At 28.8% G+C, this 19,035-nt stretch overlaps 2 protein-coding genes across 3 annotated transcripts; both read left to right on the top strand.

Annotated features, from left to right (window-relative positions):
• The first annotated feature begins 8,679 nt into the window (after window positions 1-8,679).
• LOC149882857 (uncharacterized) lies at window positions 8,680-14,140 on the top strand. The gene is made up of 7 exons (XM_090101142.1): window positions 8,680-8,934; window positions 9,120-9,181; window positions 9,519-9,752; window positions 11,765-11,848; window positions 11,970-12,000; window positions 12,351-12,379; window positions 13,502-14,140. The coding sequence occupies exons 1-7, from the start codon at window positions 8,793-8,795 to the stop codon at window positions 13,631-13,633; spliced, it is 714 nt and encodes a 237-aa protein (XP_089957268.1). The 5' UTR covers window positions 8,680-8,792; the 3' UTR covers window positions 13,634-14,140.
• LOC145192751 (uncharacterized) lies at window positions 14,103-17,367 on the top strand. 2 transcript variants are annotated; one of them, XM_090101144.1, is made up of 8 exons: window positions 14,103-14,334; window positions 14,479-14,565; window positions 14,979-15,051; window positions 15,160-15,240; window positions 15,390-15,416; window positions 16,292-16,446; window positions 16,565-16,602; window positions 16,740-17,367. In XM_090101144.1, exons 1-8 carry the CDS (start codon window positions 14,248-14,250, stop codon window positions 16,891-16,893), a joined length of 702 nt encoding a protein of 233 aa, XP_089957270.1. In that variant the 5' UTR covers window positions 14,103-14,247; the 3' UTR covers window positions 16,894-17,367. The 2 variants fall into 2 exon arrangements, with proteins under 2 accessions (XP_089957270.1, XP_079926201.2); XM_080070075.2 differs by lacking the exon at window positions 14,103-14,334 and adding an exon at window positions 14,679-14,858.
• Window positions 17,368-19,035: the final 1,668 nt, after the last annotated feature.

Genomic DNA, 19,035 nt, shown 5'->3' with positions numbered 1-19,035 from the left:
TATTTCTATTTTTTCTTTTTACTTATAAAAAGTGAGTTGAATAGGAACAATAAAGAAAATGAACCTTTAGACAAAACGAAGCGCAAGCATTTTTGTATGGATGTTTCACATTCTTATTCGGAAATTTACCTTGAGGTAATTAAATAGGATAAAGATTTATCCTTGCCCATAAAGATATAACCTTGCCCATAAAGATATAACCTTGCGCATAAAGATTTAACCTTGCCCCCTTGGATAAAGATTTGACCTTGCCCACAACTAACAGACAACTTAAAAACCAATTTAGGGAATTATACCAAAAAAAGATCTGGTTTTGAAAAAAAGCAAATAACACAATAGATGCACAACTTAGTAAAAAGTCCACAAAAAAATTCACGCACTTTACTCCTTCATAGGAATGGTGATGTTCTTGCAAGCTGCATAGTAAAGACATGGTCTTGCAAGCTGCATAGTAAAGACATGGTCTTGCAAGCTGCATAGTAAAGACATGGTCTTGAGGAATCCAGAAAGAATATCTACTGTTTGACATCAGGGCTAATCAGTTAAAAATGTTTTGCAAAAGAGCAGATAATTCATTAAATCATCGTCAATTTGGAACATAGATGGGTCTGGTCTTTAGTTGGATAAAAACGCAGCAAATGCAGCAAAGAATACTAATTATGCTAAATCAATTGACATCTGGCCAACGTAAAACTATTACACATATAGTTGCTGTAAATGCTGCCGGTGGCAGAATACCACCACATTTGATACCTAAACAAAATTGGGAATGGTTTAATATAATTTAAAAATAATTCAAATATTCAATTTTTATTTTAAAATTTTTTATATTAAAGTATATAAAATTTTGATTAAGGCTGAATACGTTGAAAACAAACACACGCACACAAACACACAAGAGTTGGACAAAATAAGCAAAATTTTCAAATGTTTATAGTTTCTTCATGTACGTTATCATGTTCTACTAAAGTCTTTGTTTACTTTCAGATATCATAAGCAAGAAATAAAAAAAGTAAAAAAAAGCATAATGACGAACTTTTCAGACTTCAAAAGATGACATTGTTGGTGCTTGTATGGCAAGCGTTTGTGTTACAGATGTGGGGAATTATTATAGGTTTCCCAGAAACATTAATGAATTCACCGTTTTTACGAACTTGTTATTATTGTGTTACCATGTGAGAATAAACTGTTTACAACATCAACTCTTTTTTATATTTAATTCACAACCACAACATATTCATTAGTACCCTAAAATAGATTGCAATTATAATGCGTAATTCCCCATAACCCGCCCAAAGCTAACATAACATAAAGTAAACAGCTATTATTATAAATACCCTAAATAATTGCTTTCTAGTAGCTTGGAAGAAGTTACTCACGACATACTCCCCCGATTAAAGCTGAGATTTTGGCTTTAATCAACTTCCTTCAATCTCGTTTCCATGATGTAATTGATCTTCTGTATTGCATCCAATTTCGCCCGTCTCGTTGTTCTTTTCAAGGTATCCCATTTTGATTGGGTTATCAAGTTCTCACCCAATTCAATTTCTATTGTGCCTCACCATCCATTTCCAGGCTAAACACTAATTGAATTGGTCGTTCAATAATATAACCACTTCCTAGTCGAATTTTAATGCCACATGAAACTCTGTCCTTCCGTTTAACTTTGTTTCATACTTATCCAGTATTGAGAAGTGCCTTGTCTTTCACATTGTCTTTAATAAGAGCCAAGCTTCCGGACACCTGGCAGTTTCATGTTGCTTCTCTTTTTCTTTACTTGTTGTGGTTTTACCATCGCGTGTACGTGTTCGTTCATCTATCTTTATCTTAGGCGATCCTTACAATTTTTTTTTCTAAACTTGACTCTCTGTATTGTACAATCACCTTTTGTTGTTAAATCGATATCTTCTTCAAGCAAGATTGCAGGTCTTTCCCTCATTAATACGGTTGGTGATAGCCGAATTGGTCACCTTGGTAACAAAATGGTATATTGTTCAGAGAGCACTCCACATACAACTATACTTCCTTCAATTCATAAAAATTTAGTATTTGGAAATTTTACCGATTGTTTTTGATAAACTTTTCTTCCAATTAATCTTGCAAATAAATACTGTATAGTATTTTTCCAGTGATTAAAACAGTTGCACTAAATCCCAATACGTCAAACTATAAAAGTTTGTTTTTGTAATTATAAATCTAATTTGTATTTGTAATCGCAAATGTAATTTTTATATAATATTTTTATTATTTTAAATGTTTTCAAATATTTGAGAAGTTACAAAAGTGATTTTAATCGACGTCACAATGATATTTTATTACATATAAAAAAAAAAAATGGTAAAAATTTTCCCATTTTAAAATAAGGAAATTTTTAGAAACGTCATCTTTAACATTGACCAATCAAATTTTAAATAACTAGCTTTTGATATTGCAATATATAAATATTATACAACTATTTAAATATTAATTGGCGACAACAGCAATTAGTGATGGTTCCACGTGATGGTTCTACACTGTTTGTCAAATGAAGAATGAAAAATCCACGATGAAATTATTGTTAAAAAATGTACCTTTCGTGTTCTTTGAAACTAAAAAAAAGTCTGACGGCAACAAAAGCAACGTGTTTCAAAAGTACTTTTATTGAGTGGATCTTTTTTAGCCTGATGATCTTAAAGATGAATTAACAATCACTTCTAAATACAGACCTCCGTACAGCTAAACAGACTAACACTGAAACACACCGCTTTTTGATAACATCAGGGTGACACATATTTAAAACATCGATTGCATATAAACTTAGAAATTATGAAGTAATGTTCATCAGTTTTAACTTTATATGTAATCGATGTTTTTAAAACGTGTTTAGACTCAACAACTGGTTCTCATTTGACTTTTGCTGGTGTACTCTTTACATTTTAACACGTTCGCTGCCGAGCTATTTTAAACTATGCGTTATTTCTTTGCCGAGCTATAATGTCTGCAATGATTGATTTTTGCCGAGGCTGTTTTGCGTGGTTTTATTCTTATTGCCAAGGCTAGATATCAACATTTTAATCTGAAATAATTCTTTTTAATTCTGAATATAACTGACAAAAAAAAAATTGTATTTCTTAATTACATCTTATGTTTCTTAATTACAACTTTCAAATTCTCACTTACATCTTGAAAAGGTGTAGTAATGTAGCTTATTTTATGCATTATTATTATAAATAGTGTTTCAATTTTTTTGCACATGCTCATTGGCAGTTACAATGAGTAAAAAGGTAATTTATATTTTGTTTTCTTAATAATAAATTGTTGTGTTTTTTAGACTAGAAGTGAAAATGTATTTGATAACTACATTATACTGTATGTTATTAAAAATGAGAAAAAAATTTTGAAGTACACGATGTTTTTTAATACATTAAAATACATTTTAGTGTGCACTTCAAATTTTTTACACAGTATACTAATTAATGTGTTTTATAGATGAGTAATTTCTTTTTTACAAATAGATGATTTATAAATTTATCTATCTCCTATTAGCTCAACATAGATATTCCACAATTGGATCAGCACATATGATTATGGAAGAATGTGAGGATAGTGAAGATGATGATATTGAAGATTCGGATTCATTTTTCGCTTATACTACTAAGTTTTCGAGCTTGACTGCATCAGAATCAGGTTCTGAAGATAATAACACTGAAGAAAGTGATGACAATCAGTACACAGACGTTTATCTAGCAGCCACTGCAGATGATTTTTTAATGCCGCCGAAAAGAGCTAGAACAACGTGTGGTCCATCTAGAAATTCAAACCAATAGAAAGATGAGCTGAATATTGTAAAACAAATTCAATTTACTGCGGATCCTGGTTTGAAGATAAACATGGAGAGCAAGAAACCATTAGATTTCTTTAGACTATTTGTTACTGAAGAGCTTATAAATACTATGGTAGTTGAAACTAATCGCAACGCAACGCAAGAAATAAATAAGGAGCGTCCCCCCAGAAGAAGCTCACGTTTTTAAAGGTCCGAAACCAATAAATTCGGACGATATGCGGCAGTTCCTTGGAGTTCTTCTTCATATGGGGTGTGTCAAAATGCCATCTTTAGAACACTATTGATCTAAGAACAGTCTCTATAGATTTCCCTTATTTTCTAGAATAATGTCACGAAACAAATTCCAACTAATATCACTTAAATAATGCAATTTATAACACCTACTGCCCTAATAAAAATATATCAATCGATGAGTCGATGATGGTTTGGAAGTGACGTCTTGTATTCAGGCAGTAGGTAAAAAGTAAAAGACATAAGTATGGTATCAAGTTCTATGAGCTTTGCTAATCAGATGGTATTGTATTAAAAGTAAAAATCTACTCTGGCGAGACAACTCTCGATAAACATTTGTTGGGTCAAACGGGAGCTATTGTTTTAGATTTAATTTAAAAATTTCTGGGAAAAGGTTATCACCTCTACACCGATAGTTTTTATAATTCCTTTGAATTAACAAAGCACATGATAAATCAAAAAACATATATTTGTGGTACTTTAAGAACTGACCGAAAGTCAAATCCAAAAGAGTGTACAAAAGCAAAACTGAAACAGGGAGACGTTATAAGCAGAAGCAGAGAGGGTGTAGTGGTTGCTAAATGGAAAGACAAAAGAGATGTGTTAATAATTAGCCACTTGGATTCGTTGCAAATGATTGAAGTGAAAAACAGAAGAGGTGAGAAGAAAACGAAACCCAACATTATTAAATATTACAATCAATATATGTCAGGAGTAGATAGGGCGGAACAAATGGTATCATATTATGATTGCCGAAGAAAGACAATTAGATGGTATAAAAAAGTAGCACTTCATCTCTTTGATACTTTTTTGTTTAATGCTTCCTGTCTAAATAGCAAATATGGGATAGATCAAATAATTTCCTTGCTTAAGTTTAGAGAATTAGTTGTTACGGATTTATTGGGTGAACGTTTGAATAAAATTGTGCCTCGAATCACCGATATAAGTTTCCACTACTTGCCTTTAATACCACCGAATGAAAAGAAAAAATTCCCAACCAAACCATGTCGAGTCTGCTCTAAAACAAAACGTAAAGAAACATGATATGAATGTGCTGTTTGTGAAAATAGACCTCCGTTATGTATTGGCGAATGTTTCAGAATGTATCAATTAACAGAATAGGTTTACACTTAAATTTTCATGAAATAAAGATAAATAAATACCAATGTTTCATTTTTATCTGTTTTAAGCTATTTCTGTCTTTATCCGCATTTAAATTAGGTTCCCTGGATTTTTAAAATAAAAACTTGAATGTAATATTTTCTGAAACCAAATGTGAAGCTAAGAAAAAAAAAAAAAGAATAGAAAAAGCCAGTCATGCACAAATATCATTTGAAATAAGTTAGTATAACTACGAGTTTACTCGTAATTGGCAAGCTAATGACGCCGGCTTACTACGAGTATTCTCGTAGTTGGCAAATAGCAAAGTCCCGCTAACTACGAGTATGCTCGTAGTTGGCAAATAAATGACGCCAACTTATTACGAGTATACTCGTAGTTGGCAGCGAAAGTGTTAAACTCTCAAACACCACTTTCACACTTTCGTAATTTTCTATGAGAATTACGAAATTAGTCAAAGAAAGAGAAGGCGATCCATTTTCAGTGTAAAGAAGGACCACTTTAAACTTTTTATGAAAAAGACGCCACTAAGGAGGAATACATGAGACTTTGATCTCTTTAAACAAGTCTTTAATAGCAAAAAACAAAAGCAAAGTTGTATTTTTTTTTCGTAAAAAGCAAAAAAATTCTTCACGAAGTTTTTTTTGGTCATTTATTAAAATGTTACTCGAAGTCAAATTCCTCTGTTTTAACTAAAAGCTATAATTTTTCTCATTTACTTTTGGCGAGTTTTTTTTATCTAAATTTATCTTAATCTATCTTAATTTTATCTTATCTTGTCTTATGTTAATCTTATCTTATGTTATTCTTATCTTACTTTATTTAATCTTATCTTATCTAATCTCAAACTTTTTAAGTCTTTTAAGCCATTTAAGTCTTTTGATTAATAAATTGTGGTTTGCATAATACAGATTTGATCACGGTACTCTTGCTGTCATGTCTGGTACTAGAACTTTCCAATACATCAACTTTAGAATCAATTAGTTCTCGACGAAAAATTACAGAAAACTTTTGACACAAATGTTGAAATCTTTTGGCATTTTACCAGCCAAATGTCAACTTTAACGAGAAAATTAAATATTCAAAAACTGTAATCGTAAACATGACCAACAGATTCTTTCCATATTCTAGGCACTGCAAACCTCAAAGATTTTTTTTAAATAAAAAAAAAATTTCGTAAGCAATTGAATAATTAAATTGAAAGAGGAGCTGTCTCTAAATAAAACTGAGCACAAATAAAATAAATTAGATATTATAAACCACCATAAATTACAGTTACAATATTTATAATTTTTTAAAACATTTATACGAAATACATTTAACAAAGGATTTTGAGTTTGTTTTAAATAAAGATCAAAACAAACTCAAAAACCTTTCAAACCCCGATTTCTATATTCGCCCAGCTTAATTGAAAAAAATAGTTTTTTTTGTTAGACCTATTATGAGATAATGAAGTATGAAGATTCGAGAAAATGAAGGATTTGAGAAAACTTGATGTATTGGAGCTGGATTTATTGACGGCTTTTAATTGGGTCTATTAGAACTTCCTGGGTAACCATGACTATTTTGAAACTGTAAATAGCATTAGCTATCCATCTGACCTGATTTGTCTCCCCTGGTTTTTTTAAATTTCAAACCTCTCGACGGAAACTCCCCAAGAAAGATCGAAAACTTCATGTTGCTTGAAGCGTTTGAAGATTATGTTGTTTGGCGCAGATGATAAGGACATGCATTTATTGAAAATTAATGCAATATTAAGTACTAGATTATGATGACCCATCCTAGATGTAACAATTTTTTATTCAACTTCTGCTCTAATATAACACACGTACGCAAACTCACACCCACGCGCATATAATGTATAAGAGAGATATTAATGGATAATATTAGTGTTGTTACGACTTTAAAATTATTTGACTGTCGACTAAATTGGTCAATGTATTTTCAAAGTCGACCAAAATTGACTAATACATTTTTAAAATCGACTAAGTTGACTAAAAATCCATTTAGTCGAAATATTTAAATAAAAAATTTTATTATAATTATATACTTAATGTTGCTTGACAGTTTATTTTTTAGATGCTAAGAAACAAATAGAACTTTAAGAGAGTAAACAAAAAAACTAGGTGGTATGTAATACTGTTATAAAAACACATGCTGTTGTTATATCAAGAGCCTTTTCTTTGTTCAATTTTAATTCATCTATTACATGAATTAAGATCGAATAAGCAAACAAAATAAAACGGAAATTACAATTACAAAGTAAAGAAAAAAAAACAGATGGGCATTTTAAATCATTTTTCAATACAATTAAAGCAAGAAATTAGCAAAAATATTAATTAATAAAAAATGGTGGTGTAGAGAGTTGGGGTGAGATGGGGCGGCTAAACATTTTTTAGGGTGGCAGATTTATAAAACTTTTTCACATTCTCAACTGAGTACCATAACACATTATTTAGCATTTTATTTTAAAAAGCATTAGCTGGTTACTATAATGAGAAAAAGTAACATTAATGAAGTGGTGCTACATACAGTAAGCTAAGGTTTAAGTTTATGTGATGCAGCAAATAAGGTTCAATGTTCAGATATTTTGGTTGAATTACAAAAACCGCTGTGAATGATATTCTTATGCATGGCTCAACCTTTATAAATAGTTTGTTTTTACAAGATAAACTTCTTTTAAAGATACCTCTTTACTCATTTGTCAGCATCATAACAGTATTAAAGATTAACAAAATTAAATCAAGTGAAAAATTGAAATAAGGTTATTAGGATGTTTACCCAACTAAATCAAGTTTTAGTCAATTAGTAGGAGACCCATAGTCGATTAAATCGACTATTCGATTTTTTAAAGTCGACTAATTTTGACTTTCGACTTTCGACTGATCGACTTTTAGTTCATTTAGTCAAAGCCGATAACAATACAAGATAATATAGATAACAATACAAGATAATATAGATAACAATACAAGATAATATAGATAACAATACAAGATAATATAGATAACAATACAAGATAATATAGATAACAATACAAGATAATATAGATAACAATACAAGATAATATAGATAACAATACAAGATAATATAGATAACATTGAATTTATTATTTTTGTAAAAAGTTATTACTGTTTAACATTTAACTTTACAATCTGCTAAAAGTGCAATAAACTGTTCTTTACTGCTAAAAGTGCAATAAACTGTTCACAAACAGAGAAATAGATGATTTGTGTTCTAGAACCCAACCAACCCCCAATGTCCTCCTCCGTCATGTTTTTACTGACTATGGAAAGCTCATCAACGCGTAAATCTAACTCATTACTGTTTTAGGAAATCTAACGTGCTACAGTTAAACCAATTAAAGATTCCTAATTAACAAGAAAATCTGATCTTTGATGATTACTTTTGTTCGTGAAAAAAAATAAATAAATAAATAAATAAATAAAAAATATTGTTGACATTTTGTAACACGTGCACATAATTGTTGGTTCCGTAAAATGCGGATACATTTAATCAAATATTTTTAATCACAATGTTTAACTTCGCTGCTTACATCGAAGGAAAATCAAATTACAGAAAAATCAAACCCTTTATTTTGTCAAATTTATAATGTTTTAAAATGACCAATAAAGAAAATGAATCTGACAACATCATATCGGTAGAAGCAGTTAGGGAATTTCTTCAAAAAAACAACGGAAAAGTAAAACAAACTGAACTTGTTAATGAGTTTCGAGTCCAACTAAGTACTCCTTCAACAAAAGGCAAGAATTTGTGTCTTTTCTGTCAATCTCTTTGTTCGTACACAAGCAGTATTAAGACAGTTTTTCAATTTTTCTTAAAAATAATAATCAGATTAGTTTTATGTATAAGTATGTGCTTTCTATTCCCACAATTTAATCAAGCAATATACAATATTATTCATAAATTTGTTTTATTTTATTTTTAGTTCGAGCTCGTCAAGAATTTAAGGAAATTCTGCAGTTGATTACTGCTGTAAAAACTGAAAATGTAAACCTTTTTCTTATATATGCATATATGCATTTATGTATCCATCTATCCATCCATCTCTTACATACATAGATACATAGATACATACATACATAGATACATAGATACATACATACATACATAGATACATACATACATAGATACATACATACATACATACATACATACATACATACACACATACATACATACATACATACATACATACATACATACATACATACATACATACATACATACATACATACATACATACATACATAAGAAAGGGTTGTTTTTTAATGTTTTTAAATCTATTTGTGTTAATATTTTTGTGAAGACACTTTTAATTCTTCAGGGAGAGAAGTATATTGTTCTTATAAAGCAAGCCCAGGAACATTTTCCAACATCAATGATTAATCGGAAAGCTCAACGGCCAGTTTCAGTACGCAATGCTCTTGTAAAATCACGCTATGATTTTCTGCAGTCAGTTGACAGAGGATCCTCAAAAGAGACAAGTGATGACGAGGATTCTGTTTCTCAGCATAGCTCTAATACTCTTCACTCAGATTCTGGTGTTTCTGATATTTCGGTAAAGAAGTTTTTAAAATAAAATTTCTTAAGTCTAAAACAGACCTATTTACACAGTATTTTTTTTTAAAAAGCAATAAAATAAAATGTCTTATAAAAAGTTTTTTAACATAACTTAGTTTTTTAAGTTCATTCACATGCTGTTTTAATGTATAGTAGAATTTTGTATGAAACCAGTTTTATGAACTTAACAGTATTATTTTGGATTTGAGATAGATCCTATGTGATAATGGTCTAATGTCTTTTGACAGTAAAAAATATCAATGTATGAATGAAATTTATCATGTGTATAAATGAGTATTAAATGAATACAAAAGTGTTCACAAAAATTTAGTTTATTTGGGCTTTATGAGATTTATAGTTATACAGTATATCACTTTCATAAATCAGTCCCCAAATGTAGTTTTCATGTATTATAATTTATTAAACTTTTGTTAATAGTAACATTCAAAGTGTATTTTGTGTGAATAAAATCATGGTGGCAGTAAATAAAGTATTTTAATAGGAGAAACAATATCTACATATTTTAAAGAATTAGAGCAATTTACTTAAGGATTTTGGGGTAACAGTTTACTAAAGTGATTCAGTGGTATATACCAGTTACCTATGTTGTATGGCTTTATAATACTGTTGTTTGAGCTTAAAGTTGTTTGCTTTTGAATGGGTGTGTTAGATTTGGCTTAAAGCAAAATCTTTCTTTTGATGTTGATATTGGATTATTAAATTTATATAACTTTATTCAAAATAAATTTAGTATGACATCAAAAGATCTTAAAGACATCTTTGGAGAAGTAATATTTTAAAGAATGCTGTCAGAAAAATAAAAAATTTTAAAATGTTAATTGTGGAAGATTATAATTTGATCAAATATAAAAAAATAATGTGGAAATAATTGCAAGCACAAGTGGTGCCAGACTATCATCTGTGGGTTCAATCGAGACAATCATTAACTGATCTTTAAAGTTTGATTGCTGAGCTATCTGGAATAGTAACAAGTGTTGAAATAGTTTATGAATAAAATCACAATCTGACTAACATCACCACTCATCCTGAAGTTTCCAAAGTTGCATATCAACCCTATAAAGAGGTTTATATTGAAATTTTACTTGATGATCTCTGGGAGGTTCTCACAATGACTCTGATTTAGATAGTTGGTTTATGTAATTAAAATTACATTAACATGTAGCTTAATACCCACAAAGCACTTTAAGCCACACATTCATGTCTGGAAGCTCTTTTTTAGAGAGTGTTTTGTGTAATCCAAACAGCTAACTCTGGGAAATTTTATGTTTTGGAACTTAGTTGATTTTTATGACTGGAAATAAGGCCATGTTTGCATCACATGGTTAAAGTCACAGTGGAAAGTGGTTTAATTAGTCTTAAATATAAAAAAAATTTATGTGGAAAAGGTGTTGATCTTGATTGTTAAAGTTTTACTTAAAAAAAAACAGAATGGTTTTATTTCTAAATTAGCCATTTCAGTTGAGGGGTGGTACAGATAAAAGAAAGCAAATTTTGGAAAAACTTGTCTGTCATTTGCTTTTAACTGGTTTGTGTACCACAGCATTTTTTTTTTTTTTTTTTTTTTCATGATATTTATTGTGCAACTTTTCTATTCAATTTACTTTTTTTTTTTTAAAAAAAAAAAACATTAAGTTTTAACTAAACATACTTTGATGTATCTGTAACTCAGTACTCAGTACTACAGTACTGCTATATCTTCTTAAATTTCTTAGTAAAAATATATTCAGAGATGGAGAACTATATTTTCTGTATGTTTTCCAAATAAATATTGAAATAACAAACATAAAAAAAGTTGTTTTTATTAAAAGAATTGTGACATCCAAAATAATGCAAAACTACAGAAGAAAATCTTGACATCTGTTTAAAAAAAAAAAAAAGAATGTCTGTATGCTGGATCTCCATTTCATCCCAACTGCAGATACCTCATTTACACTTAAAGACAGTATTCCTGGGGGTAAGACTATTAACTGTGATGATTTTTTGTTATAGTCACGATTATCAGTGGCATCATCGCAGAACAGTTTATCCTATAGAATGCAGTGTACTCCAAGCATGGATTCTATAAATACTATGGTAATTTCTGCTTTAAACATTTCTTCCTAAATTTGAAAGCTCTATATTTTATTCATTTGATTGCTGTAACATTTTGGTTATTTGATATGTTTGGTAAATTTTGAATTCATAACTTCTTTAGTTAGTAGAAGAAGAAGTTGATGACATTGAAGGTATAACATTGGATTCTTGTTTCTATTTTATGAAATATCTTAGTATTGAATTATCTCTTCCATTTAAATGGATCAATACCAAAAAACTTTAGTTTTGAATTGCAAATATTTTTTAACAAAAACTTTTATACTATAAAACCACACAAAGATAGCAAAAATAATTCTCATGAAATTTTGGATTGTATATTAACATGATTTATGATATGAAATGAAATAAGATTTTAGCAATTAAAAAATGATTTATTAGAACTGCTTAAAACTTAGTACAGTTATTTTTTTCTGTATTTGTTATCAAAATGAATAATATATGTGTCAATGCAAATTTTTATAGGATAAATTTTCTTTTTTAGATGTCATCGGTCTTAATGATGGTTTAGATGTAAGTTGTTTCTGTTGTATGAATTGATTGTAATTTCATAAGTATTTCATTTTTTTAATATCAGAAAGATTCAATTCAAAATTCAAAAAGATTTCTTTTTAATATCAGAAAGATTCAAACATAAAGTTATCCAAAAATGTTGTTTTTTCTTGTAAAAGTTAAAAAAGTTTGACATTCATCGTCTTGAACTTTAAATAAATTTGGTACATTTTTCTTGCATCAACAAAAAAAGTTTTAAATATATACTGCTCCCAAGTGACTAACATTAGATTTGACCTAATTTCCTAAAAACTTACTAAGGATTTTGTGAAGCTGGCATACCTTATGTAAAGTTTTTTCAGTAGAAAGCCTGAAATATCAAAAACTTGAATACTATAATTAACCCCTTAGCACACACTCTTTAATTAACTTGAGTGGGTTTAATTTTCCAAAATGTACAAACTTGTTAAATCAAGCATTGATATTTTTGTATTGCTATAACAATCACATTTGAATAAACACTAGTAACAAATAATGGTAAAATACTTCATTGTACAAAATAAAAAGGTTTAGTAAGTAATGGATTTATAAGTAGTATAAGTAGCTAATTTCATAATGATCAGAATAAAGACAAAAAAAAAAGACAAATTGGCTTAATGAAATTAATTGTAATTTTTAATTTTTGCTTCTTGATAAAATTAAGGTTATGGTAATGACATGTTTGTCAGTGTCAATTTAAATAGAATATCCTTTTGAACATCCATAATTGAGATTTAGGATTTTTTTTTTTACACGCATGAATTGAAGATAATATTTACCTAAAAGTAGAAAGCTTAATAAACAAATCAGCATCATTTACTTCAATCTAGTTACCAAACAAATTATTGATTTGTGATTGGATGTTCAGGTAGTTTAAAAATTTGTGATTGGGTGTTCAGGTTTACAGTTTTAGTTTCAAAACATTTTGTAAATAATATTGTTTTACTTTAAACCATCAGGTCTTACCAATCTCAATAAAATATTTGCTTTAAATGCAAATCACTTTTCAAAAATAATCCACCTTTATGATATCATGAATAATTTTTTTCAAATGATGTTCACAGCCTCTAACATCATCATCATTATTCCATTGTAATTCTTTAGATGCTCCCGGAAGAAAAAGAGTGGATGCTGGCTGCATGCAATGGAAATTTAAACAAACTCACTGCGATTTTAAAAGACCATCCCAAATTAATCAACAAAAAGGATTTTATTATGGTTTGTGATAAGTTTTGATGAATATGTAGTGTTATATATACATATGTTATATATGTTTTCAAAGTTTAAATAAGTTGCTTTTGTTTTTGAAAAGTCAATAATGATACAACCTGCCATTCCTGTTATATATAACATTAACTATTCATTATTATAAAATTTTTACAATTACATTTTTTATTTAATTCACTTTTAATTATCTGAATTATTTTTCTTATTTCAACCTGCCAACATTTGATGACAACATTTGATGACATGGTTTTTTGCAGGGTGTAAGTTTTTTTTTCTCTTTCTTTTTTTGTAATGAAATTATTGCAAATGATTTTTTAAGTTTCTATAATATTAGTTTAAGTTGACTATGTTTTTTTGAATTCTATGACGCTGTTACATTCTATGATGCTGTTACATTTAATTTGAGCTAATATTTAATACTTTAGTCTATAAAAGGTTGTTGTTTCAATTGTAACTTTTTTGTCCATATAAAATACATTCAAATTTAAGGTCTTGTTTACAGACTAGAGTCCAAAATTATTTTAAAAAATGAAGCATTAAATCAGCAGCTTCAGTGGCTTATCATGGTTTTAAATTTAAGAACAACTAGAAGCAACAGAGTTTATCATTAGCTAAATCTCTTAATGTTTCAATTTCTTTTTATATGCTCATTGCTCAATGCTCATTTACTCTTGCTGATGATCTCAAATACTACTTTGGTTTTTAAGTATGTAAGTGAAGAATTGTATTTTTTTTTTTTTTCTACCTTAAATATATTTAACAAATAAAATATATTCTTTAGTCTTATGTAAAATTAGACAGAGGGAGGAGGTTGGTTAAGTTTGTTTTTTTTTTTTTTTTTTTTCTTCTTGTAGACAGCACTTCATTGGGCTGCTAAACTTGGTCGTCCTGATATGGTAAAGTTCATTATTTCTGCTGGTGCTGATATTCACTGCAAATCGGTAAAATTATATGATTAAGTAAATATATGAAGCCTTAAAATAGTGTTTTTGTACTATCTGTTATCTTTCTTAAATATGTTTTTATTTTTCATTTTATGCTTGGCTCATTGCAGCATGTAAGTAAATATGTTTATTGCTGTGATAAAGGTATATTACAAAATTCTTTTTTAAAACACTTATGAATTTTGTTTATATTAAAAAAAAAAAAAAAAAAAAGAAGAAAATAAATAATTTTTATATTTATGTTACGATCTGTTTTCTTTTTATATTTTGGATTGGATTCTGGTTAGATGGTATGAGTTGCTTTTATAAATATTTAAAAAATATTTTGTATTTATATTAAATTTATCAAGTTGTTGAGATAAAACATTTAAAAGATTAATTTTTTTTTCCTCTTTTTTTTTACCTACTAGGGATATACTCCGCTTCACTTAGCAGCTATCAGTGGCCACAACCAAGTCATTGTGCAATTAATCGAACTTTATGGTGTGTTATTTTAATTTTCTAAGCAAAAATTTGTAGTTGTAGAAATTTCTGTCCCAGGTTTGAATTTACTCCATTCTCTTTTAATGCATCATCTGCTATTTAAACTAGGTGCTAACATACATAGTCGTGATCACAGTGGAAAAAAACCAAAAGATGTTGTTAAAGACACAGTTCTTTCTGATGTTCAAAGTAAACTCTTATATATAATCAGCTCTTATATGTAATTCTGTTTATCAAAAATTTTAAGAAATAATGTTGCAAAATATTTATGTTTATGTGATGTTGTTTAAACTTACATTACATTATTGTAATTATTTTCATTTTTTTTCATTTTTTAGGAAAGCTAGGGAGATCATTAATTCTTGGTTGGTGCTTCAGTTTCAAGTTTTTTATTTTCAAAAATTGCTTTTAAGATTTTTTGTTTTGCGTTTGTTTTTTTGTATTTTTTTGTATTTAAATAAAACTACTTTCGTTAAAGGAGTTCACCGTTCACATTTCTAAATTTAAAAGAAAATTTATAAGAAAATTTATAAGAAAATTTAGTAGTTTAAAGTTCCAATCTTATTTTCTTCGCCACGTAAGTATTTCTTTTTTCTTTTTCCAATAGAACCAGATTGGGTAAGGTCGAATGCCATCCTTGAAAGACGAGGTTCTTTACAGAATCAACACTCGATTAATATATCTCCGCCCATCAAGCCCAAAATGTCAAAAGCGTTAAGACAAGAATCTGTTCCGCCTTAAACATTCAGGACTTAAAAAAGATTGTTAAATATCTCTTAAATATCTCTTTTTTTAAATTTACTTGAATTTTTAATGAATATCTTTTTGACTCCGTGTGTGGCTGTCAACTCCATTAACGTTAGTATTTAAGAAAATCTATCGTCTCAAAATATTACTTAGAGGGTTTTTTTGATAGCCGGTTTTCTTGTAATTTGATTTTTCGTGATTTTCTAGACATATATATATATATATATATATATATATATATATATATATATATATATATATATATATATATATATATATATATATATATATATATATATATATATATAATTTTATATATATTTTTATGTACGAATAGATATTTTAGTCAAATATATGCAGATTTTATATTGTGCAATTTCTTATAATTTCTTTGCAAACGGTCACTAAGACGTCCCATAAAAATGATTTTTTTAACGATGATCAAAAGTATATTTTATGAAGTGTACCTCCAAGTGTACCCTTGATATTACAGCTTCTGATGTCGTTATTCGCCATAACTCATTGATTCCTGTCTCCAATATGCGTCAAAGAAGTATCGGTAGTTCTGACACTGAGATAAGTCCTAGTAGCACCCCTGAACTAACCAGATCTCACCTAAAGTCAGTAAGCGCCGTTTCTCAAAGATCGGTAAGAATTACTCCCAAGTACTTCCGTAATTATGGTGAATCTGTTTGATCTGATCGTTTTTTATGAAAGTTTTCTTTTTTTTTACTACTAATTCATATTTACCTTTTTTTCTTTAAAGATGTCTTTCTTAAAAATAGCCAAAAAGCATGATACCAGGTGAGTAAGCTTTGAATTTGTATGCTTATTTTTGATGAAGCAGGAGCTATTGCATTATAAAAACCAACAATCGTTTGTTTAACCGACTGATTTCTTTATTTACTTACGTTTAATGAGACTTTAATTGGTTGGTTTAGGTTGAAATCGGAAAATTCCCGCGAATCTCCAAAGTTACCGATTCGACAAATAAGTAAACCAATAGTTAGAGAAAGACCAAAATCGCAAGTTATTTCCATTACGCCTGATGTATACCACCAGCTGATCCAACCAAAGCCTTCCTTTGAGATATGAATGATATGCAGATGTGTGGTCTCTTTGAGTCCAAGCCTTTGCATTCTTGTTATGGTCTTTATTTTTATTTGCTTGAAAACATCGATAGCAATTATTTTATGATTGTTTAACCGTTTTTAGGTTAAGAATTCTTGATGAGATTTAGTTTCACTATTTGTAGGTATTTTAAAACTTAAGTGCAAAGCTTTCAACTAAAGAGCTCGACATTCAATCTGTAGTACATGCAATAAAATTTTTTATTCACTCTACATTTCATACTTTTTTGCATTTATAAAAAATTTCTGTAACGAGTAATTATTTATTAACCATGTCACAAAAAAAAATATTTTAATTTTTAACGATTTGTAACAAGTCATTTTTCGTTTTTGTTTGGAAAATTGTCTTTTTATGATAAAGCTGCCATTTTGTACACATACAGCACTCCTTAAATTATGTACAAATAAACATAAAAATATAAAAACAAGAAAAGCGTGATATGTTCTTCTGATTTTTCTACCATTTTGGTCGTTTTCGGATTTATATTTTAGAAAATCTAGTTCATGGCTAACTATACCAATGAGTCATTAATACAAATTAGCTAAGTGTATACTTGGATAATTTGTATCGATAACTCATAAAGTCCTATTTCTTATATAGGATTACAAAAAATAGAACATTCTCTATTATCCTTTTCAGTTAAGAGTTTAATCCAAATTTTTATGAAGTGGCTTTCGAGTGATTTGCACAATTCAACTTGTGGTTGAAAGTTTTTTTGGAATTCATTAGGCCGCAACAAGATGTTTTGCAAACTTTTTTATGCTGAAATTCAACAGTTTTCTTGTGCACATTTTTTACAAGACCTTTTTTATGCTGAAATTCAACAGTTTTCTTGTGCACATTTTTACAAGACCTTTAATTTAATCACGTTCCTCATTAAAGGAAGCCATATTCTTCTTTGTGGTAAATCTTTTAATAGCCACGGAATCCCTTGATAGCATTTACAAAATTATTTTGAATGGAAGCTTTGTTGCAGGTGTGTGCAACCCCCTTGCCAATTATTGATAATTTCAATAATTGGCAAGGGGGTTGCACATATCTACAACATGTTTCTTGCGAGCATAGACGTCATATTGGCATCGTTTGAATATCTGTTATGATCGATGATAACCCTAATGAGTTTAACATGATTGCATTTACAAATGGTTTGCTTTATATGGAGTTGCATAAGAGTAGAGAAAATTGTTTTCTATTGTAATTTGGTACTGCATACAGCGTCGCTGAAAAAATTCTTTTGATGCGAAGAACAAACCCTCAAAATTGTTTTTAACGCCTAAAGCTTATTCACCATATTCTTCTCAAGTAAAGGGTTACGAATAAAAAAACTCTTTTTGAATTTTAGTTTTATGTTAAAATTCAAATTTTAACATAAAGTTAAAATTCAAAAAGAGTTTTTTCAAGTGTTGGCAAAAAAAGCCGTTGTATTAGGTTCATATCCATATATGTATCCTTTGGTAGATTAATCTTATATACTTGCTGTTTTAAAATAGCCTAAACATTTTCTATTTGGCAACATTCAGGTACATTTACAGGATTTTCATTTTTACGGACGAGATCTAGGTTATTTTCGTTCAACTAGTTAATCATACCTTTAGCATAATGAGCTCTTGTTTGATCTTTTTGAGCTTTTGTTTGATCTGGCTAAAAGATGTAATTATTGTCTACGTGATGTTGTTTTATAAATGATATTACTCTTTTTTGTAAACATTCCTTTAAGTAGTTGTACTGATTCTTTGAGATTTTCCTATTAAAAAAGTAAACACACACACACACACGTATATAATTTTCGCTTCCCTTTGGTATCCATTATTTTCAGTTTTCTTCCACTTCTAATCCTTCTTTTTGATCCTAATCTTTTCTTTGCATGTTGAATTAATCTACAAATGGTGTTTTTTGACATTTTTTTTGCTTTAAAATGCAAAAATTTTTAAATCGCTTTTTTTAAAATTATTTAGATTAAATATGCTTTATAATGCAATAATGCACGAGTGATCACGTGGTCATGAAGGATAATAAGGGAGCCTCAAAATTTGTATCATTTTTTAGTTGTAACTGTTTATTGCGTTTTGCATTTTTGCAAAAATATTGCCTCAGGCTTATGTTATT

The sequence above is a fragment of the Hydra viridissima genome, unplaced genomic scaffold, assembly GCF_058129835.1.
Source record: "Hydra viridissima isolate aposymbiotic clone 2 unplaced genomic scaffold, HvirCarnegie_v1 scaffold_10, whole genome shotgun sequence".
In the NCBI taxonomy this organism is placed as follows: domain Eukaryota; kingdom Metazoa; phylum Cnidaria; class Hydrozoa; order Anthoathecata; family Hydridae; genus Hydra; species Hydra viridissima.
The sequence above is the reverse complement of the archived record's forward strand: the minus strand, read 5'-3'. Positions and strand labels throughout refer to the sequence as shown.

What these genes read in the sequence shown, in the direction of transcription:
- LOC149882857 (XM_090101142.1), top strand. Translation starts at nt 8,793, where the DNA reads ATGACCAATAAAGAAAATGAATCTGACAACATCATATCGGTAGAAGCA. An exon ending in AAGTACTCCTTCAACAAAAG is followed by an intron (nt 8,935 to 9,119) that starts GCAAGAATTTGT and finishes TTTTATTTTTAG; the next exon opens with TTCGAGCTCGTCAAGAATTT. An exon ending in CTGGTGTTTCTGATATTTCG is followed by an intron (nt 9,753 to 11,764) that starts GTAAAGAAGTTT and finishes TTTTTGTTATAG; the next exon opens with TCACGATTATCAGTGGCATC.
- LOC145192751 (XM_090101144.1), top strand. Translation starts at nt 14,248, where the DNA reads ATGTTTCAATTTCTTTTTATATGCTCATTGCTCAATGCTCATTTACTC. An exon ending in GCAATTAATCGAACTTTATG is followed by an intron (nt 15,052 to 15,159) that starts GTGTGTTATTTT and finishes TATTTAAACTAG; the next exon opens with GTGCTAACATACATAGTCGT. An exon ending in GCCAAAAAGCATGATACCAG is followed by an intron (nt 16,603 to 16,739) that starts GTGAGTAAGCTT and finishes TGGTTGGTTTAG; the next exon opens with GTTGAAATCGGAAAATTCCC.